Here is a 22,089-nt window from a genome sequence, read left to right as displayed (position 1 = left end):
CGCAACAGAGAATCCCTGAAGCAGCTCATCGAGGCCCCTCAGTTGAGGATCAGAAATTCCAAACTTGATTAAGCACGTAATGAAGGCCGCAGCTTCCTCAATCCTCCCGCCTCGAGTGCTTCAATGCCCTCCGAGCCCTTTGGGACGTTGAGATAAGCTGGTTGGTCTACAGGAGATCTCGGCAGCTGCTGCTGGTCTGTGCTGGGCGCGTCAAAGGTGCTGGTCAGGGATTCTGGACCTTAACGCAAATACTAGCGCATACCAGCGCATCGCATCCGTGTCCAGGTGAGCAGGTGTAGTGTTCGCTGCGGGTATTGCTCGCCTCTAAATGGACGGCAATGGTGGGTAACCCCTGGTTCCTGATCAAGATCCCAGAAAAGACGAACACCTGTACGCCGTCAGCAGCCACCCGTTTCTTTGCACGTTCAAGTTGAAGTAAAGCCCAGAATAGGATTGGCCAAGACATGTGTGCGTCCAAGCCATTCGTCGTGGGAAACGCCACATGATTCCGTGGCTCTGCAAGTCATCTTGAACATTGAATATTTGCTGCCAACATTGGACGGCTGTCGGTCGGGAAAATTACCTTACGGGGGGGGACAAGAGATAAGATAGCTGCCAATCCTGGGCAAGCCACCGTTATGACTAAGGTTCCTCAGGTATGCGATATACGTGTCGATAGACGGACGTACTTTTCAAGGACCCGTTTTCCCAGACGGGCCTCTCCGAAATTCCCGCCGGCAAGTGGGTCTCTCGCGGTAGGTACCTACCTGACGTAGTAGGTCGCAGGTGGGTGCAGTCAGCGATTGATTCGTGCGCCATTTCAAGGCGCCGATAACGTGATAAGCTAGTGGGGTCACCCTCTGCTTTAGCGACGCTGACATGATCCAAGGTACCAAGACCCCTCCATCTCTCCACTACCGGTACCTTCTCGGAGCGCATGTGGTGGGATGGCAAATGCCCGACCGTCACCTCTGGTTTCTCTCTCTCTCTCTCTCTCTCTCTCTATCAGTCTGAAGTCAAGTCTTCTTATCTGGTACAGTCCAGGCAGCAAGAAGCAAGAAGGGGGAGCACACAACGCTCCAGAAATCCTGCCCGTGACCCGGCCTCGGATTCAAGATTCAAGATTCAAGCTTCACTTTCACACCTCTACCGTCAACATCATACCCATCTCTCTCAGGTTGATAGTTTGCCATTCAATGTAACCGAGTCAGCAGCTACGGAAACCTTCCTGGCCCCGGACTTTGGCATCCACCACGCACCGGTTTTCTAACGTCCTTCCAGACTCGTCGTATCCCGCAGGCCAGCCAAGACGGGTAACAGCCGTAAACAGGACAAGGTTAAGCGCTATATCGATTTTGGGGAATTCCTCTGCTGGGTCTCAAGCCTCGTCATTTCCACCACCCCTGTCATCCCCGAGGCTCGCCGGTGCCGCAGAACAGCAGCCGAGATCTTGCTTGGTGTGGGGTGATGGTTGAAAGAACCTTCCCTATTCTGATGCCAAACTGTCGACTTTGTCTTTTTCTCACAGACTTGACCGAGGTGGAAAATAGGGCATCCCTCGTCCCCACTGCCTATGCATTGCCTGCCGTCAGTCCATAGCAGCTACAACAACGCCCTGGGCCGGAATAGTCAAGTCACACAACGTGACAACACCGTTTGAGTATTATGCGCACAGTTGGGCCATGCCTGAGTGTACCGCTCAATCTCCGCCGCCGCTAAAACTGCCCACGATGGGCCTCGCTCACTGAAAAGAGGAGGTGGACACCAATGTGCGGCTCTGAACAAGGTAGACCAGCAAGGTTGCTACGCTAGTGGTCTTCTGGAAGGAGGTTGCAGCATCTCGTTTGGCGACAATCACGCTTTCCTGCCGATGAATGGTGGCATTCTTTGCAGAACCTGTTGGACCTGGTCTCCCCGTTTCCACTCACCTGCCACACTCGGCAGCCCCAGCCAGGAACCACCGGCATTCCAAGAACCTACAAATGCTTGGCTCCCGTCTCTGCCAAGAGTCTTCAGCACTGCCGCCTCGCTGCTGCAAGATCACCTTGGCCAAGCCCAATATCTGATGGCGTAGCTTGCTCACCTTCCTTTCACGATCATCACTTGGCAACCCCGCCATGAACCGCCCATGGCCACAGAGACCCCAGGTGCCGGTACACACCCGGTATACTATCGGAATTTATCGATTTCAGCACGACCTCAACACCGCGCCAATAGCTACCGCACCGTCACACGATCTCGTGCCCCAGTGGCATCATGCCCGATGGCCTGAGACTTCGGAGATATGAACGGTTACGATATGCCTCAGATGCCGCCAAGACTTGGCTTGATCCATCTGGTACAGAGACTTCCAAGCCGACATCTCCGAGTTTGGCAAACAGTGCAACGTTCGTGATCCGGAGGGTGATCCGGCCGAGCTCCCCGTTACACTCAATCGATACCCCATAAGCCGCAATTCCAGCCCCAGCGTGCGACGCCGCAGGGGAGCTATGCCGAGGGCGTGCCGCCCAGCTGAAGCCTCGCCACCTGCTCTATAAGGCGAGCGGGCGGCACGCTACTAGAACTTGCAATGTCTCGGCATAGAGCCGGGATGTGATGGTTGGCAATGGAGAACACCATTCGCCTTCCTAAACCTCACCCTCTCACGCACGACAAATAGCCCAATGGAGCCGCTCGCCATCTTCGGAACTTATGACGAGACGCTGCTCGTTTGTCTTGCTCCATTCAGCTCGCCGTACCTGCCCTTTCTGGCGACTACGCAAGTAAATGCCAAAAGCGACTCACCATCATCGCCGCCGCCGTCGTCGGGACTATTTCCACTTCCTCAGACTAACTCTCCCTCCATTTCCTCAGGCTCCTCAGGCTGCTGGTTCCGTCGTCTCTGACGCTCTGTACGGCCCGGCTCATCTCGCCAGATGATTTCTCCAACTCTCAGACCGTCTCCGCGGCAGTCCCGACAGAGCCCTTGAACATCAAGGACACCGTTGATCCATTGGTGAATCCAGGTGTTCCGTGGACAGGCTCTGCCTCCGTCCCTGACGCGGCGACATCTCTCGTCTCGGAAGAATACGCCCAAGTGCATGCATTCGGCCTCGCCGGTGAAGTAATACTTGCGGCACATTCTTCTACTATCGCTCAAGCTCCGACGAAATACGATATGGTTCAAGGTCGCCTAGCCTTTGTCGCTGCGATCGTGCGTGTAGTTTGAAAGAGTTGATGATACCGGGGTAAGAACACCGCATGTGCGGGCAATGATACTCTGTGTTATATGTGAGAGGGCCAAAGTCAGGTTTGCTTTGTGAATGTGTTGAATTACCGCCTCCTCATCAGTTCAACGGCAACGGCCCATTCTCATTCACTTCGAGTTCGATCTTACAATGCGACCTATAATAGTTGGCTGCTTATTCAAGCGGTCTCAACCTGGCACTCGGTGCCTGGCTCGCAGCTGATATGAGAGGAGTCTTCTCCGAAACCTTCGGCTGGATGATGCCAAGCATAGGAGACTGATCAACGTCGATGACACCCGGTGAAGGAGGCAGGGTCGCAGAGAGGCTCCTGGGCCATTTACTCACGTACCTGCGGGGAGGTCAGGAATCGCCCAATTTCCGAAAGTCTTTTGCGCTGTTCTCACTATTCGTAGATCACTTCCCGCTTGCTTCATTTCTTGTATATTTTGGCTGTTATATGGGCACTGATATCTGGAAATCCATCATGGACGGTTATCCACCAGAGGTATGAGACATGAGCCTATCTGTGGTCATGATGTTTGCTAAGATGTTACCACCCAGTGTATTGTAGAATTGGATTTCGAGAGTCGTAAGTTTCGCGGCGCTCAAATTTTCTACTGTCATGCTGATTATTTTGACACTCAGGTTTCTTCGGTCTTGGCCGAGCTCTTTACAACGAGGTCCGGAATCCCAGGGGCTTTCGACTTCAGCAGGCAGATATGCTTCACCCGAGGTTCGCCGAGGAATATCACGGTTTAATTCGCAAGTTTGATTTGGTTCCCACTCGGGTGAAGAGAAGTACCTCGATCAATATCTTTTTATTTGTAATAAAAATTGTAATAGAAAAAATTAACGTTTTAAAAAAAATTCTGCAAAGTATAAAGAAGGGCGTTTTTATTTAATTCATAGACCTATATATTGATACCGTTAACTAGGTGGTATACCTTGTCTTATCTTGGCACGTCAGCTAGAATTTTTTAATAGCATCTCTGTACAGTGATCTCTCTTAATGAATGCAAATAGAGAGACGCACGGAGCGGCCGTCTCAGGGGGCAAGGGGGACGTGGCTACGCCGGGAAAGCTGCGGGGCTGGTAAATAAGTGTTGGGTTACGTATCACAGGGTCTTTTGTTCGATCGAACCGTGGTGACGAAGGGTCAACTAACTTATATTGATCTCTGCGTAAAGAGGAAAAGAGAGGTTCCAACCGTGGGCTGGATCGCCGGTCAAACGCTGATATAGAGACCCGCAGATGGCCCCTGCGCTGGCGCTGACTCGAGGTCGAATTGGGCTTCCATTCCGACAATAAGGCTAGAAGGAAGAAACATTATGTAGGACACCCTGATGCCCCAAGTTCACGCAGCAATGTTTCCTAATTCCTTCGTAAATTTTGTCACGTCTGAGCAGTGACAGTTATCACAGATGTACCGGCAACCCCGCGGAATAAAAATGGCTGATATTTTGGCGATCCGCTCGCCAAACGCACTGTTAAAACAGCTGCATTATCTCGCCTAGCTCAAACGAAGGAGTTGAAATAACTACGAGAAAACCGCCGATAACCTCCACCGATGAAGACCGCGCGTTTGAATCGGAACCGCCGAGACCACAAAACAATCAACAAAACAATCAACGCCGGGGGCTCAACAAGTATACGGTCCGTCGACGAGTGTATAAACCCTCTCAAGAACCTCTCATGTCGGCATCAAGCAGTGCGACATCCCTGCCGCCCTAATCATACCAGTATTCGGCGGCTATCGCTTGAAACCCCAGCCGCGCAGATCTTTCAGTAATACCTATCCTGTCCGCGCTGCCCTCCTATAATACTTAAAACATGACTTTACGGCCCTTGCGTCTGCTCTTGAAAGCTGCGATAATCCGCTACCAAAATATACCACTTGTCACGCTGATTTTCTCCTAAGCATGCACGATGCTCAACACTAGATATATACGCCAGCCATTTATCAGGGGCGTTGATCTGGATTTGTCGCTCCGGCTGCCATAACGTTTCATGATCTGAATAAAAAACACGAAGTACTATCTGTCCTACCAAATGAACGATCTCAGTACCTACGTTGGGCTGGGTATCGGCAGACGCGGGGCTGCGGCGCGTGGGAGGGTTCGTTCGTTTGAAATGGAAAGCATCGCCCGAGCTCTGGTTCTCAGGAGAAGGGGGTGGAAGTATTGCGATGTCGTCGTCTCGTCCGAGGCAACGGAGTCAGAGACCCGGGTACGCTCGGCTTGTTCTTATAGGCTTTAGAGAGTTATGAAGTCAGGATACCACTTGATCCTATTAAAAAGGAGTGATTTACTACTTAAAATTTTTCTATTTGTTTCTGAGCGTTCAACGTAGTAAGCTATTACTTTTTCGATTTTTTTGCCGAAAGGTGTTTAGGCGGTGGCGCGGGTCTCTGGTATGCTCCTAAACTGCGGTGCATTACCGATTATGGATGTTTTAGGTAATGCTGGTTGGGTAAAGGCTGGCGCTCGGAAAGAAGCCCTGAGTTGCCCTGCCTGTTAGACCGATCTGTTTTATTAGGCGTTTGTTCTGCCCCCTGTGGAGGGGTCCGCCTGCTGGTTTGGTCGCGGAAAGTCACATGCAGGTACAATCCTACGCCATCCAACAACCTCCAGCACTCGTTCCAGCACTCGTTCTGGCACCCGCTGTAATGGCACGCCATTACAGCGACAGAGTACAGTCGCGTTGCTGGTATGTAGCACTTACCACGCCACGTACAAATATTGCCATGGAAGCAAGCTGAGCTAACATCGTGAAGCTTTCCGGCCAGATCAGCCATTTGCGAGGAAGCTAGCCATGTTTCGTACAATGTAGGCAACGCAGAATTGCAGAACGCAAGCGAAGCGAATAGAATTCATATTTCATGTTGTTTTGTTTGTTCCAGGGCTGGCGCCTACTGCATGATTGACAGTGGCTGAAAGTAGCGGTCAGCAGCCGCTGTAGCCCCAAGAACGATCAGCGGTGCAACCAGCCGTTCTGAAAGACAAACTACAAGCATGTGCATCTGAGGCCCGAAGACGCAATGGGTGCACAGTCGCGCATCACCACCGGCCTCTTGTCACTCTAGCCACTGCGTTGTGAGGCGAGGTAACAAACGCTTCTCCGCGATGGCTCGTCAATAAACCAGTAAAGGTCTTGGCAGCAAGCTTATGCTGAAATTTGAGCCTCCTGATGAGACAGGACAATTCTGAATAAAACATTGAGTTCAAGGTTTCGAGTTAGAACCTTCTATCTGTGTTCCCCCATACTCATTATAGGGTTCTAGCTTATGCGGACTGGATCCGAGCCCAGATCGTCAACGATTCTCGCTTCTACTGCTTGCACGAACTGAATCACCATGCTTCCTTTGAAATAGATTAGAATGAACGTAATGCACGTACAAGTGCACTTTATGATTACATGCATTGACCATCTACCACAATAGTACATTTTCGCTCGAAAGGGCACCATTTTATGAAACATCGCAGCAGCCATTATGGAAAATGGAAAAATGCCATCCTAAGCCGGCCTCATGCGTCGGTGATCACGAAAAACACAAAGAGGAGAAAGCAAACGAAATATCACATTAAATCTATTTTCCTCCCCTCGCAATTGGAGGTCTGCCAAATCTAGCACGAAAGTTTGCGGCCTGCTGCCAACTGCAGTCTCATCGCTCAACAAACTCAAACCCAAGTCTTTTTTGGTGTATCAGCGATATCGATGCATATACCATACAACAAGTGGTCTTGGCAGCTCGTCGATGAAATGTCGCCGGGGGTTCGGATAATTGATATCCGAGCCGTAGAAACCGAATGGCGCAAGTCTCCAACTACGCAAGTGAACTTGACCTCTTCCATTATCATCTCCAATCCGGCAAACATGGGTGAATCGAGCATCAGCTGTGCGCCATCATGTCCTCTCGAAAGCCTTCCCGCAGATCTGCTCCTAGCGATTCTTCCTTTTCTGGAGTCTTTGCGCGACTTTGGCGCGCTCATCAACGCCTCTCCCTCGCTGCGGAGATTCTTTGTGGCGGAACAGCGGCGCGTCATCCAACAGATTGTCCACTGCGATGCTGCCCCCATGATAAAAGGTGCCGTGGCACTTGCCGTCACCCCGAGAGCCAGCACATCTCTCAGTGTGCATGCAACGGACGTGGTGGGCGCTACCAAGGCATACGCAAGTTTTCGAGAATACCTCGACGCAAATGCGGTCGACACATCTATCGTATCTGCTGACCACTTGACCACGGCTATTGAATGCGACGCGGTCGCTCGAGACTTTGCCGACCTCTTTGCCGTGGTCCAGCGACACCAGCTACGGGCTGTTGACTCGAAGGCAGCCAACGCGGTCACAACAGACGAACGAGACCGTATCGCCCTGGCTTGCTTGCGGTATCAGTTGCTCACGCAAACTATTTGTGCCCGGGTATGTGAGGAGGTGATGATGGAAACACGGACGCTTTTAAATTCTTGCTTCACGGCTTGTCAGATGGAGCAAATCGCCGGGATCCACGACTTCATGGGCAGACTGCACGGATTCTTGGTCTCATACGATGACACAATCGAGCCGAACACGCAGCATGAAGTCTACGATGTTGAAATGTTCCGACAAACACTCAGGCGTGCACTCCGCAGAGGTCCAGAAACTGTTAAAATCTTCGCCGCTGCATTGAAAGACGTGAAACATGTTTCAGCGCCCGAATATATCAAAGGAGGTTACCACGTACCCAGCGACGTGATTCCGGAGGTGCTCCGACGGCGGAACGTAACCGTGTACTCGGCGCTGTCTCATGATTATAACGTCAGGAGGCTGCGAGATGCTATCTATCGCCATGAAGAGAGCCTACCTGCCATCACCACTGGTGGCTCGGCAATTGGTCCTTCTTTCGCGTGGGTCGATGCATTCGACGGTTTGGATTGTCGCCGCTGGGGCTCAGAGTTGTTGCGACAGTCGCCAAACCATCTAGCCATAGACAACACGCGTTTGGATCGAGTGGAAGCCACGGTTGGAGGGTGGAGGCAGTATGGATTTGTCTATTGGGACCAAGATCGCGTCCAAGTTTTGAAAACGAATCTTTTGCAATATCGCACGGGGTGGCTAAGAAATGTGTGGGATCGAGCAGAGGTTTTTTAGCCAAACGCCACGACGTTATGGACTATCATGACATGTAAATGGCCCGAAGCAAACGTCTTCGTTTAATACCCAAGTTTGATGAGATATTTTCTCCGATGTGAAAAAATCACTTTTGGGACTGGAAACTTGGCTTATTTAAAGGCTGACTTTTGTGGCGTAAGTTAAAAAGGTTGCAAATGTTTGAAGGGTACGGACGTAATCAATATGGAAATAGCACCAGCTTAGGTCTGCTTAGCAATTGCCAAGAGTACGTTGATACTACTCCAGACTCTGGCCCGAAGACTTTGATGTAACCTCATACAAGGGGTCTAGGTCTAGTGTGTTGTAAACGCTCAGCCTCAAAAAGGCAAGGTATTACGTGCTAGTTGGTTGTATTCTAGGAAGTTGGTAATTTTGTCCTAAGCCATCAAGAGTCTACCGGTGCACCTGCGTAACGCTACTAACTTTGAACAAGGCCATTTGCGTTTGATCCTGGCGTTGGAAAGATCGATGCCGTCGTAGACAAGTTCTCGTAGGCAGAGGGCTCTGACACCGGTTTGCGTCCTAGTTGAAAATACGGCATGACCTTTCACACTTCTTTGGGAATCATGAATGCGGCATCCTACAAAATCTGTCACCTACTCCAAGTTTTTCTACAGGAGGCGGCTACATTTGTTGTTGCGAAGGATAGAGCGAGGCAGTACCTAGAAATGCCAACCTCCATACGAAATTTTAAAATGCGGAAGCCGGAAATAGATGTGCGACTTCGGCGTGACCGTCCAACCTTACTGCGTTGGTGGAGTAATAATTTGGCTGTATTGCTCTTTCTAGCCGGAAGATCAGAAGCCGTTTTTTCCTCAGTCAAGTGCCCAGGGCAGAAACTCAATGTTGTGCTCTGAGCTCGCCCCGTCTTTCTCTCCGAATCTTCACTGATAGGAGCAATAAGCTCGCCGAGTCATCGAACGACGCATGATGATGAACGGGACCCGGCACATCACGTGTCGTGCGGACAGTGACATGACGTTGAAGACAGCGAAGCCTTACTTTGTGAGAATGGGGCCAATAATGCCCTTCTTCGAGACTTGGTTTTTCCGAAATGATCTGACCGCCGATCGGAATATTCGAGGGTTCACAGTACGGAAATCTACTGTGATTGCTGGCCAAAGTAAAAATGACCCCTTGCGAAGTATCTAAAGGGCGCGACGAGGATATTTATTAACTTTCTAAACCGTAATATTTTGACCTTCGACGGTTGAGCTCACTGCAGCCTTTCGTGGTGCAGCTTTTCAAGACCAGTGGATCACCGCCCGCAAACACACGACCAGGCATTAAACTTGCCTTACCCCTCATCCCGCAGCACAGCCACAGAAAAGAATAAGCCTTCTGCGGCCGAGTCAAATATTCATTAAACCAGGGTCACCAGTCCCAGCTCCTTAGGCAAGCCGGTCGAACCGTGAAGTGAATTAATGTGATGTGGTCCCTGCTAGGGAAAAGGCTGTTGTATCCGCTAGGAAAGTTAGGATAGTAGTGGGTCGCTATTCAGATCGACTACGTCGGAGGTCGAGCCACGCCCGCCCGCCTATTATACACTAGACTCCGAGACATCACGTCCTGATAGATGGCTTTGGCTGCTCAACTGACCAACGACATCCCTTCCACATCGACATCGCATGACGCGCGGTATAACAAAAAAAAAAGCGCCTACTGCAGATGCGTTCTCAGCATTAAAGAATGAAGACAAAAATAAAATAAAGATAGTAATCACAGAGTTGTATAATTAAGTTTCTCACATCATGACAAATGACTCGTTGGGTGTACGCGCTCAGTCCGACTTACAAGGGTGATGCTTTGAGACTTCAGTCAAGTCAAGAGCCGATTCCCCAACCTAAGGTTCATGGTGATTAGCCACGGGACGATGGCCCCCACTAGTGAGAATGAAGCTCATTTCGAAATACGCGATGAACTCGGAAGCCGGCGAACGTTGAAAAATCTTAATTGATGAGATTCGTACCATCCGGTCGGGATACGCAGTCTTGGGTCCTATTCGTCAGCTTTTCAATCGTTCGTGTTCGATCTCAGAGCTATGGGGGAATTCGTATTTAGGTCGCGATCGTTGCTGCCCGCCAAGTCTTTTGATGCTGTTACGACTAACCCACCTTGTCGTTCTTTCACAAGTCTATATACCACTCCTGGACTCTCCAAGTCTGTCCACTCGTTCCAACACATAATCACCAATAATCTCCTACCTAATTACCAACAAACGTCAAAATGCGGTTCTCCATCTTCACCGTTCTCGCGGCTGCTGCCAGCTTCGCTGCTGCTCTTCCCGTAGGCCATATAAGCGTGAAATAGCCTTGGAGTCGACAGTTTGCTAACAGAAGCTCGCAGGCCACCTCCTGCTCCGCCCCTGATGCCCGTCCCTCCGAACCCTGCGGCAAGCTTGGCAATTTCCACGTAAGCACCGTGAAGGTCAACCAGACCTTGGGGTACTTTGCCTATCGCTACAATTCTGGTATCTGCGACATCGCGAATGCGAGCCACATCGCGAATCCAGACGTCATATTCGTTGGCCAGCGCATCCTCATCCCCGTCAACGTCTGCAAGCCCGACAACACCACTTGTACTACGCCCCCCGGTTCGGCCACCTGTATTGAGGCCGACGTGTGGAAGTCCCTTGAAAATAAAGCCAAGGACAAGGTGGAAATCGATGGCAATGTGGCAAAATATCAAATCAAGGGGGGTGATACTTTCTACGCTCTCTCAAAGTCGTGGAACATTACCCTCGCTTCCCTGACCGGCGTCAACGTCGGTGTCGAACCCACGGCCCTCCAGATCGGCCAGACCATCAATGTTCCCATCTGCTAAGTCGTCCACGAATTTGCGACAAGAACCCTACGACATCCATGCTCCACGCGGCTTGGATCAGGTTAACAGTATCCTATTTTGAGCAATGCGTTTGGAATAGGGCACAGTAAGAATAGATAATGTGAATACAGATGGCACCTTCTGGCATACCCATGAATTCGCATGACGTGACGTGACAAATTTGATACTTCACAATTCGAGCCCATTGTCAAATGAATAAGGAAACATCCACACTCGAGAAGTGGCTGGGATCAATTTTAGTTAAGAGTGCGTCGTCAATCTACCTTTACTGCACCTGCGTTGTTCTTTCCCTCTCATTTTGATTCATTGTTTTATTTTCCGGCTTGCTGAGGTGATATACGCTCATGTTGCATTGTCTTGTTTCCCCGCATCATAGAAATTCGAGGGCAATTTACCCCGTTCCAAGTTTCCCTCTTGCTCATCCTCACGCTTCATAGAGCGGATTCCCTGAGAAAATTCCTCCATGAACTCGATTCATGTGATCATAACATGGTCGTTCCTTAAGGAAAACCTCCAGACAATCCCAACAAATGTGTGCTTTGCAAGCGCTGCACGTCATATGATTGCAGCCTTCCGACTTTTGAATCGAAGTTTTGCATCTAGGGCAGTCCTTAATTCCCAGCCTCTTCTTGGCTCCATCGAAATCTCTGTCCGCATTTGCAGCTGCCCCCGAAGTGATGTATCTATGCTCGGCACACGTCCTACCACAGTGATCGACATGGCATGATGGGCAGATTTTCTTCGAGCACCCGCGACAGTTGAGGATTTTTGGCGAATCTGGCAACGCTGGTCTGTATATGGTTTGGCAGTCTGGGGTCGGACACCATCGAAACTCGTCTGGTCGGCTTTTGATGTGGTTTGTCATTGCAGAGGCGAGAAGCTCTTCAAAAATGAGCGATGGCAAGAAGTCTTGTAGCTCCTGCATTGTAAATATGGCATTACAAGCGCCTTCGTTTGCCAGGCAGCAGAGACCAGATTCTCCGCTTCCGATGGTTGATTGGCAAAAGTTTTCGAAACAATCACGACAGTACACATGCCCACATCTGACTTTGAGGGGGTTCTCGGCGGTTGTCCAACATACCGGACAATCATCTTCGGTCGCTGCCGAACTATCATGCTCCCGAGGTAAACGTCTTTTGTCCAAGATGTCCATGGCCGTATCGAATGCAGCTGGGGGACCTATAATCTCCAACCTTTTGGGTGTCTCGAGAATGTTCAGGGATGCAGCTTCAGGTCCAAGGGCTTCGCAGATGGCCTTGAGCCCTCCCCTGATAGCCCAGTGTAGACTCTCAGAGGTCAAGAAAATGGAGCGGACTGTGGAAGGATTTTCGCTAAACGACTGTAACAATGCGTCACAGGCTTTCTGCGTGGCTTCCAACGAGCCAAAGACGTGAATCTCGGCTTTGGACGGGAAGCACTGAAACGCCACTCGGTGCTGTTCCTCAATGGGTCGAAGCCGTCGATTCGCAAGTGCCTTGTTGTTGAAAGACGGACTCCAGAGCGGCTTCTTGCCTTCGGCGGCGTACACCAAGCGGCCTTCAAGGATCTTGTCCATGGATATCAAGGCTTCCGAGAGAAAATCTCTTCTTCCGCTCTCCAGTCTCAATGTGACGTAGCCATTTGCCGGCGGAAATTGCTTGAAGTTGACGCGCTGGGCGCGGAAGATTTGCGCGGTTGTCTCGAAATTTACAAGAACCGTGCTGAAGATTTTGCACGTAACCTTGTATGTGGCGCAATGAACCAAACTAATGCTGAGCCTGTCATCCTTATTGAAAGGCAGTGTTTTGAGGTTGAGCGACCTAGCAGCAGTAATAGCATCGGCTTCATTTTGGAAACGAGCCCTCGCCTCGACTCGATTGCCATCCTGGTCTGCCTTGGCTGTCAATCTCGTCTCCAATGGTCCGATGTTGACGAGCAGAGCTTCAACCATGTCAAACTCGCTCTTGGTGTTATCCAAATCCTGCAGCCCCTCAAGCTTCACACCTTTGGGTCGCTGGCCCTGAGGAATCATGCTAATGATATCGGCCGTCGTAGCTTGCGTTGGGATGTACAGTCTCAACTTTGGTAACGAAGCGGGTAGATACCGCCCTCCCAATCTGCTCCCTCGTTGATGTAGTAGGGTGCTCGACCTCGGAGCGCAGGAAACCTTCGACCCTAGCACAGTGTATTTTCCAGTACCAAAGTTGCTACGGACCAAATTTTCTGCTGAATCGGAGCCGAAGGTCAAACAGGCAATTTGCTTCGCCTTGTGCCAAGAGCAAATGACCTTTTTGCAATTCACCCTGTGGGTGAACCCCTTGTTGTTAGAATCGAGGTTGGGGGGCTTGTGAACTTCGACCTTCAATCCCGGCATCCCAGACAGTTCTTCGACTTTGGAATCTTTGAATTTATCGCTGAGGGATTGTGCAAACTCGGGGTCCTCTACTCGGATGCTGGCACACACCAACCCTCCCAAACCCGGCGGTCTCATGCGAATGCCAGTACTCGGAACGTCAAACCCCAATCGATTCAGCAGGAGACACACGGCTGCAATATCGGTACGAGCGGGCAGGTCTAGAATGCTGGCTGTGGAAAAGTCGGAGAACAGCGAGACTTTCTCGACTGATGCACCAGAGCCAAAATTCACCCAAGCGCCTAACAATTCTCGCGTGCACTTTTGTTCAGGAATGACGGACTAGAAGTAGCCATCAGGATCATCACTCATTCGATCGGTCTGAGGTTCCACATACCACTACTTCATCTGGGGCTGAACCTGCTTGTTTCGGGGCTCCAGCATGAGAAAATAGGCAGTTACCTCCATTCCTACAATGCCCCTTTGCCAAAAAGGCACAGGCAATCTCGGAACGAGAGTCTCCCGTTGCCAGTCTCGTAGGACCCGAGCTAGGCTGTGGCGTTGTGGAGCTTGAAGCAGAATGAGGATCGTGGGAGAATGCGCATTGTTCGCCTCGGGAGCAGTAACCCCTTGCAAAAAACTTGCAGTGCATTGGTGTTGTGGCCAGACCGGCCTTCTGAGATATGGGCGAATCTCTAGATTCTTCATGAACAAACGGGCAATCGGATCCCGAGCGACAACCTCCTTTCAGATAAAATCGGCATCTTGTGGCTGGCGCTGGCGCCGCAGCTCGGGGTCTGATTTCCAACAGGCTGTTCATCGTAAAGAAGCTTTGCTTAAAACATTGAAAGTAACGATCTTTGAGTGGACTCGAATGCAGTTTGATTGCTTGATGGCCCGTGGATGCGATATCGAGCCGCAATGAAGTGATGAAAGAAAGGAAGATGGAGAGGTAGCGGGCGAAGGACGTGGGAGATGGCCGATAAGTGGCAAACGTCCCCCTTTACTTGAGGAGGGGTAATCCAAGGTACAACCAGTCAAAAAGCTACAAGTATCTACATGCACAAGAACCCAGCGCAGTTCTCAGAGGTGAATGCAGGAGGCCGACCACACCATCAGAGTTCAGCAGATCGTGAGTGGCTACGCCAACGTGCGGGCAGAAGCAATTTGCATGTGAGAATCTTAAAAGTTTCAACCTACCTTTACACCTGTGGCCATTCAGTTACACATCTTCCCAAATTATAAAAAAAAACACCCATCAAGAACGGTGCCGAAATGACGCTTGAAGCGCTGGTGGCTCTAGTTGTCCTATACGCGGGCAATTATTCTAGTTTGAGTTATTGCAATGAACCTATGGACTCAGTCTCATCGAAATCGCCGAGACTCATTCTCTCGTGCTTAGTTCAACAGATGGCTCAAATTAATCCGAGAATCAATTTTGGCATGTCACATGAAGCATTACTGCAATCTTTCTGGACCAAATCAATTCATGCTTTTGAATGATGGAATTCAACGAGAGGCTGAAACGACGGACTTGAAATGTTTGACTCAGCTTTCTCACGATTTCTGCCACTGTCAATGGTTCATTTTCCAAGCTCGTTCGTGGGATGAACTTGATTCGTCAATTCTCATCATAATCACCTGACTTCTTTCAATATCTCGAAGGATACGAAAGAAATTGTTGTACAGTCTGTTCAATGTTTACAGACCCGTACCTGTCCTCATCAATGTCCAGTCGCAAGGTCTGCAGCGCCTCAACAAGTTCCACTGTTGGTATTTCCAAGACATTCATTAGTCGACAGACCATTGAGACCCTGTTGGAATACCAATCCTTGTGAAACGTTCCAGTCAAGCGTGCAGTAGCTCCGTGGTGGTATTCGTGCTCGATCCAAGCAATGTAGTTGGCCATGGAGGACTTGATTGCTCTCACAGGACTTTTCTTGAAGTATCCCGGAAAATACTGCGTGAAGCAATCACGCTTATAGTCCACTTGGTATCTACTCTATTCCAAAAAAAATTAGCATTGAGGTGATCCTCAAAGTTGGGAGCGGGTTCGTAATTACCTGTGCTCCGCTGACTTTTCTTGCTGATTCTTCGTTTTCTTTATTGGATTTCTCACATGACTTTTCAAATCTCTTCTTGAAGTGAAGAAACCATTCACAAAGTAGATGCTCATAATCCTTGGCGCGTGAGTCTTCCATCTCGCGCTCTAGAATGGCAAGAAATTCGGATTCTTCGTCGATTATAGCTTCGATATTCTCGTCTGATATTCGTGTCCTTTGATATGAACGATGCCGGCTGTAAAGCTCAGTCGAGGAATGCCGTTCGCAGCAAACATGGGTCATTTCAAGCTGCTCGTGTTTCTCCCATCTGAGGAAAGAAAGCAGCAAGGCTTTTGCTTCTTGGGCCCCTCTATGATCCAATATGAGAAGCAGAAGCTCCAGTGCTCCGATTGGTGAACCGATCCCATCTCTTCCCCACGTAGAGGTGGCATAATTCGTAATGCCAACAACCGGGAGACAGCCTTGGGATGAACAGGTACATCCGCAATCATCAGTAGTAAAGACGTCCGCCCCTTGGGCAAGCAATATCCGTAGATTCTCCATGCTAAACCAGAAGGTGTAGCAAAATCTCCTTTGATTGCCGGAAAGAGCGAAATGAAGTGCTGTGTGGTGGTTCAAATCTTTGAGGTTGACGTCGGCCCCATTGTCGAGCAGTCTCTTGACCAAGTCAGGTTTGAAAGACTTGGCGGCAACCATCAGAGGAGTCTGACCATCGCTATTTCTTTGATGGAATAGCTTGAATCCACTACTCAGCAAAGCCTCAAAGTCCGTGACCCTGGTGGCGAAGTGCAGTAGACAATTGTCTCTGGTACCCTGCTTCACTTTATCGAAAGTGAAGTTGGCCGAACTGCACTTCATCAAAAGCTGATGGAGCGAAATTTCGCGTTCTCCAAAGTGGTCAGGATAATCGATGTGATACAGAATGACTGCCTTTTTGGCCCAGCTCTCCACGATGCTTTTCTCGGCAAGGGTTTCCAGTTGAACAAGGAAGTTGTAGATCAACTTCCAGTGTTTACGGATGGCGGCGTAGTCCAGGAAATCGCGCCCATACCGGGTGTCCCTGACGTTGATGTTGGCTCCAGATTCAATGAGCAGGGTGACAGATTCTTCGTGATTTTCTGCGGCAGCGTACATTAGTGGTGTGATGCCATGGGCATCAATACTGTTCATGTTGTGCCCCGACTGAATGAGTGCTTGCATATGCCGAGGATTCGATACAGCCAGGTGAAGGGGTGTCTGCCCCAGGCTATTTTTCTCGTCTTTCTTAGATCGACTGATCCATTTGCTCACTGCCTCTGTCGACCCAAATAGTATAGCTTCGTGGAGGGGTGTCATTGCAGCGAATCCTACGTGTCGAGTGTTAGGGTCCGTTTCACTTCATGTTCCTTGCCATTTCTCATACAGTCAACGAGAATGCTGCAGACTTGCCTTGGTTGTGTTCACATATATTTGCAACGTATGCAATAAAGAAAGGGTCAGGAGTCATATCTATTATCCAATTTGGCGAGGACGGTTCCGGCCAATTTTGGAAATCACCTTCAACTTGGGATACATCGTAGCCAAGATCGAGGAGGGTTTCTAACAAATAGAAGTGGGGGCCTTTGCCTATCCATTTTGCACACTGGACAAGGAATCTTTCGCGACAAATCAGTTACAATGGTCATTCATAGTACCGCCTCATGAATGACGTACCTTGCATTTTCAGTCCCTTTGGTCATAGAAAACTCCCGCATGAAGAGGTCCAACAATGTCCATTGATTTTCTTTTAGTCCTCGATTGCATGGAAACCTCAAAAGCTCCTATACCGATTGTCATTTCCGAGAAGGCAAGAGTTTAGACATTGGCAAACTCACCTCAATGTAAGACTTCCCCTCCGGGTTGACGTGATTCCGGAAATTTGGATTTGCTCTGTAAAGCTGCCTCAGCCCGTCACAAGCCTCTTCATCCGTGATTTGCCGAGTTTGACATCTCCAAATAATTTCGAATCCCGGAGATGTGAATGGCACAATTTGCTCCACTTCGAGATAGGGACGAAGCGAGAATTTGCCTGCGGCTGCGACGACATAGACCTCAACTACGGCGGCCCATCTGATCCCGAATTGCGAGAGGGCAAACCGTAACGAAGCGCCGTATTTTCTTGCGTTGCAGGTAGCCCGATCGCAGGTTTGCTGGAAAGCCCCCCAAGGAGAATACTCTAGTGCCCAGAAGCGTCGGGACGTCCTTGTCGTATGATGGCAGACGCATGAGCACGATCTCGAGAGGCAGTCAATATTTGGCTTTGCTCTTGGCCTCTCTCTTCTTGATATTATAGCGGCTGCGGCGGCTGACGTCTGTGTCAAGTCTGGAGAGGCAGTCGGTGCCAACTCTGATGTCGGGTCTTGTTCGGATTCTATTGCCGTTGGGGTGTGGAGCTGACTGACTAGAGCCAGCTCTTTCAGCTGGTTCGAGTTTCTGTACGTAGTGATCCTAATAGGAGTTTGCATTGTGAGTAATTTAAGCAAGGTCAAGGCGCGTTGGACGCATGAGAATACGCACAGAATCAAGTTGACCTTCGCCCCCTGGATACTTCGCTGCAGACTTTCTACGTTCTCTTTCCAGTCTCGGAACGCCAGCAGCTTTAGCACATTCGTCTTCGTAGTGCTTCTTGACGTGGGTGGAAGTTTCGTTAACAGCGACTTCAAGTCTCGGACAACTTGGTCGCAGTCCGCTCGACAATGTTGAATGACAGAATCGTTGCGAAGGGATGTTTGCGCGTCAACGTCCTGCATCACATATGTCAAAAGATCTAGTTCACGGATGAGGGTGCTGATGTCGGTCGCAGCCTGGCCTGCGCTATCGCGAATAGTTCGCAGCTTGGTGATGCCTTCGCCAATCTGCACCGACAGAGATGCAAAGCCCGCCACTCCGGCAAGGATTCCGAACAGTTCAGCCATCTTTGGAAGGCAACATAGAAAGAAAACCGCAACGACTCGAGGCTCTTGAAGATAGGCTGGTTTGAGAGGTCCGAAAACGCTGGAAAGGGGACAGGAGGGGGGTAATGTGAGACCAGATAGAAATCAGGCTTCGCCAAAAAGCATTCTGCCTTCCGATTCGCCTGGTATGCTGCGCCGTCAGCGAAAACAAGGCGAGATGGCCTGGCCAATAAAAGAGTCGGCGTGCTCACGAACATCAATCCAGCATGAACTCAGCTTGGCAACGACGGGCATCTGTGACTTGTTGGCTGCGAGCGCTTATCAAAACAGGTTTAGCGCACGCGGCGCTGGCACACACGCTTGACCAAACGTTCTGAAAGACACATCGCCAGTTAAAACGGCACAGGGATATCGTTCAGTAAATCCTTGGGTCGGTCCGACGTCACTCACACAAAAGGCACATGGTATCCATAGTATCCATTCCCCGGATACACTGCCCGGAGACAGCTCGGGTCGTGCCGGTTGAGAAAGTCGGGATTTGTGGAGACACCCGAGCGGCGATATTCGGCCCCGGTCTCCGGCAACCGGCAGGACGTGCGCCCTCTCAGGCTCATAACACTGCGCGGGGCAGCGAATCCCTCCACGGGACTCCACCCCTTTCTGCGACGTTCACATTGATGAGGGCCAATTATGTTTTAAGGATGTGTTATTGTCTAAATTCAATACTCGTCTACCGAGATCCCAAACCGAACAGATAGGAAACAAAATGCAAAAAAAAAAAAAAAAGTGATAACGCCAAGAACTCACAACGCTCGTGTCATATTTTTAGGTTGAGAGAAAATCAATCCACCACGTGTGGAACACCCCTCTTCCACTTGAGTTCCTTACCATGCTTACTCTTGTGGTGCCTCGACACGTTATCCCGCCTCCCCTCGTGGTCGCACCCGGCATGCGGGCACGAGCGGATCTCGGAGCGCACGTTGGTCTTCTCGGCGACGTCCTTGTGGCGCGCCTGCAGGTGCCGCTCGAGGTCCCGCACCTGGGCGAACTTATGCTCGGCGCGGTGTTCGGCGCGGCAGATTGTGCAGACGAGGGCCTTGCGGTGGACGCGCTGGTGCTGCTTCAGCTGGGCCTCCTTGCGAAAGGATTTTGTGCAGCCGTCGGTGGAGCAGCTGTAGGGGTAAGGGCTGGCGCTGGAGCTAGAGGGGGGGTTTGTGTTGTCCGAGCCGGGGGAGGAGGTGGTCGTGCCGAGGGGCGAGCCGTCGGCGCTGGCCGGGAACATGGAGTACGGGTCGGCTTCGGGGAAGAAGTCGAGGGCTGGCTCGAAGGGGGAGGTGTTTGTGCTGCCGAAGTAGGAGGAGACCTGGTCGCCGGAGAGGTAGCCTGAGGCGGAAAGGTCGGGCAGAGGGCCGTTAAAGTCGAAGGCATCGGGGCCCAGGCTCTGCGCGACATCGTACAGGACGGTGGGGTCGTTGAAGATGTCCTGAGGAGAGTTGGTGGTTTGGTAAGTTGCCTCGGTGGCGGAAAGGTCAAAGGCGTCCATGTCGAAGTCGCCGGTGGCGAGCATGTCCTGCTGAATGAGCATTGCCCAGTCATCGCTCTCGTCCGGCATTTCACAGAGATCGGAGAGAGGTGACATTTGATACATGGTGTCATTCATGGTGTCGGGTGCAGCACATACCGGCTGGGCCCCAGAGGGCCAGCCTGTGGTAGTGACCGCCATATTGGCGACGGAGCGGGTGAACTCGGGGTGGTGTGTCATTTTCTCGCTTGGGTATCTGCCAACGGTGATCGTTGCAGCAGACAGGTCGTATAATTCCGTCTCAGAAGTTGAAAGTTGCTGGTAGAAAGTGTCGTTTTGGTAGAGGGTTGTTGACTCGGCGATTTGCTGAGCTAGCTGGTTTACGAATGGTTGCAGTTGTTTGAATTCTTGTGGACAGGCGCTATCAAGTTCAGATGGCCGATCGAGAAGTTTTACGACGTACTCGGGTCCTTGGCCAACCTAGGGGGCAAGCGTTAGAGGCAAGTCGCGCGTGAGAGGAGCGTAGACACAATGTCAGCAAGCTTACCGGTGCGAATAACCAACATCATCTTCGACACATTAGACAGACGACGACTGCGTCATGCCATCAGGTTCCCGAATGGAGACCTGTTGGCACGTCTCAGTAGTGTCCAGGACAGCAATTGTTGCTTCGTCTAGAGACTCCGGAACTAGAGCAAGGAAATCTGGAAGGCCGCGCTGATCCATGTTTGCAAGGTCCGAAAACCGGACTCTCGCCATTGCCTCACTTGGTATGGGGAGGCGGAACGAAGCAGTGCGTTGATTCTGGCAGTCACCACAAGAAATTGATGCGAGGCGGGACTGGGCGGTGTATGTTAGCCTCTCGTCTTGAGAGAGAAGAGCGTCTTGTATTTAGTCGTTCACTAACCTTGCGAAGTAACGACAGCACAGACATAGGTTGACGTCTTCCTAACGTCGACAGTGGTGTGGGCGAATGTCCTCCATCGTCGGAGCTGCCTCCCTCAAGAGAGTACAGCATCTCGTCGGATCTGACTGGGGTGAAGTGCGTCTCAGAAGCAGAGGCATCTCCCATGTCAGCCGAGGCCGTGACCCGAGGATCAGGAGTTGCCAAAGCATCGCTGCAAATCCATCGGCAGCAATGAGGGCCGCCGTCGAAATCGTGCGAGTTCCAGCGGTCTTGGACCAGTGGATCCTTGAAAGAAGCCATATTGGCTGCGTGGAGAAACGTTGCTGCAACTAGAGCATCTCACAGTACGAGATCGGCAGTAGTGCGTGGTTGTATCAATCGGTAAAGTTAGGTTTGATCGACGTATAATTGTTAGGTAAGGGTGAGGTGAGAAGGTAGGTAGAGGTTGAAGGTATTCGGAGCGGATGAGGAAGGAAGAGGTCCAAAAGTCGAAATGCTCGAGGGATGCCTGGGGATTTGAACTGTTCAGTGACTCAGGCCCGCTCCTTCTGAGTGGTTGCCTGTGCCGGTGTCCTGAAGGCGCAGCGATTTGGCCTCAGTGGCCCGTGCGTCGGTCGCTAGCAGGGATCGCCAATCTGCGGGACATTCAACACCGATTAAATGTTAGAGCTGCAATGTTCAATACTCCACGAAATCCTCCCACTGTGGATTTATCGAAGGAAAGAAGGTCATGGTAGCTCTATATTCTATGAGATCTAGGGAAATCATTCAGTTGGTATCTCTCAGCGAGTACGATATATTGCTGGATCTACGAGACTTTAGCTCAGCATCGCGATGGTCAGCATCAACGTACCCATGCGGGTAGGACGGGGCTGAACTGTGGGCGGAATCTAAAAGGTGGATCCATTGGCTCGCTCGCTTGGAGAAGAGCCCCACATGGCTCGAGAAAAGGTACAAAGTGACTTGAGGCCGCCGCAGCCTTCCCCGTGCTTTTTCATGCCAATCGCGCCGTTGCGCACCTCTCGACACGGAAATCTGGAAAAATAAGATGCAACTTTTTCGGCGACCCTTCATTTGGTTCAGTTGATTCACCATTATTGGCTGCCCTATTTGAGTCAGCCGAATAGATTGTCT

General features: G+C 50.7%; 5 protein-coding genes across 5 annotated transcripts; 3 read left to right on the top strand and 2 right to left on the bottom strand.

Moving 5' to 3' along the window:
• Positions 1–2,663: 2,663 nt before the first annotated feature.
• Positions 2,664–3,208, top strand: CORC01_08696 (uncharacterized protein; the record flags this gene model as incomplete). The annotated part of the gene is made up of 2 exons (XM_022620326.1): positions 2,664–2,734; positions 2,854–3,208. 2 exons carry the CDS (start codon positions 2,664–2,666, stop codon positions 3,206–3,208), a joined length of 426 nt encoding a protein of 141 aa, XP_022473164.1.
• Positions 3,209–7,100: 3,892 nt separating this feature from the next.
• CORC01_08695 (uncharacterized protein) lies at positions 7,101–8,869 on the top strand (the record flags this gene model as incomplete). The annotated part of the gene is made up of 3 exons (XM_022620325.1): positions 7,101–7,646; positions 7,710–8,110; positions 8,809–8,869. The coding sequence occupies 3 exons, from the start codon at positions 7,101–7,103 to the stop codon at positions 8,867–8,869; spliced, it is 1,008 nt and encodes a 335-aa protein (XP_022473163.1).
• A 1,732-nt stretch (positions 8,870–10,601) lies between these two features.
• Positions 10,602–11,198, top strand: CORC01_08694 (intracellular hyphae protein 1; the record flags this gene model as incomplete). Its single annotated transcript, XM_022620324.1, has 2 exons — positions 10,602–10,661; positions 10,722–11,198. 2 exons carry the CDS (start codon positions 10,602–10,604, stop codon positions 11,196–11,198), a joined length of 537 nt encoding a protein of 178 aa, XP_022473162.1.
• A 722-nt stretch (positions 11,199–11,920) lies between these two features.
• Positions 11,921–18,547, bottom strand: CORC01_08693 (uncharacterized protein; the record flags this gene model as incomplete). The annotated part of the gene is made up of 5 exons (XM_022620323.1): positions 11,921–12,010; positions 12,301–13,893; positions 16,248–16,732; positions 18,031–18,080; positions 18,150–18,547. 5 exons carry the CDS (start codon positions 18,545–18,547, stop codon positions 11,921–11,923), a joined length of 2,616 nt encoding a protein of 871 aa, XP_022473161.1.
• An 820-nt stretch (positions 18,548–19,367) lies between these two features.
• Positions 19,368–21,255, bottom strand: CORC01_08692 (uncharacterized protein; the record flags this gene model as incomplete). The annotated part of the gene is made up of 3 exons (XM_022620322.1): positions 19,368–20,528; positions 20,634–20,888; positions 20,956–21,255. The coding sequence occupies 3 exons, from the start codon at positions 21,253–21,255 to the stop codon at positions 19,368–19,370; spliced, it is 1,716 nt and encodes a 571-aa protein (XP_022473160.1).
• Positions 21,256–22,089: the final 834 nt, after the last annotated feature.

The sequence above is a fragment of the Colletotrichum orchidophilum genome (genome assembly GCF_001831195.1).
Source record: "Colletotrichum orchidophilum strain IMI 309357 chromosome Unknown Scaffold_75.1, whole genome shotgun sequence".
In the NCBI taxonomy this organism is placed as follows: Eukaryota; Fungi; Ascomycota; class Sordariomycetes; order Glomerellales; family Glomerellaceae; genus Colletotrichum; species Colletotrichum orchidophilum.
The sequence above is the reverse complement of the archived record's forward strand: the minus strand, read 5'-3'. Positions and strand labels throughout refer to the sequence as shown.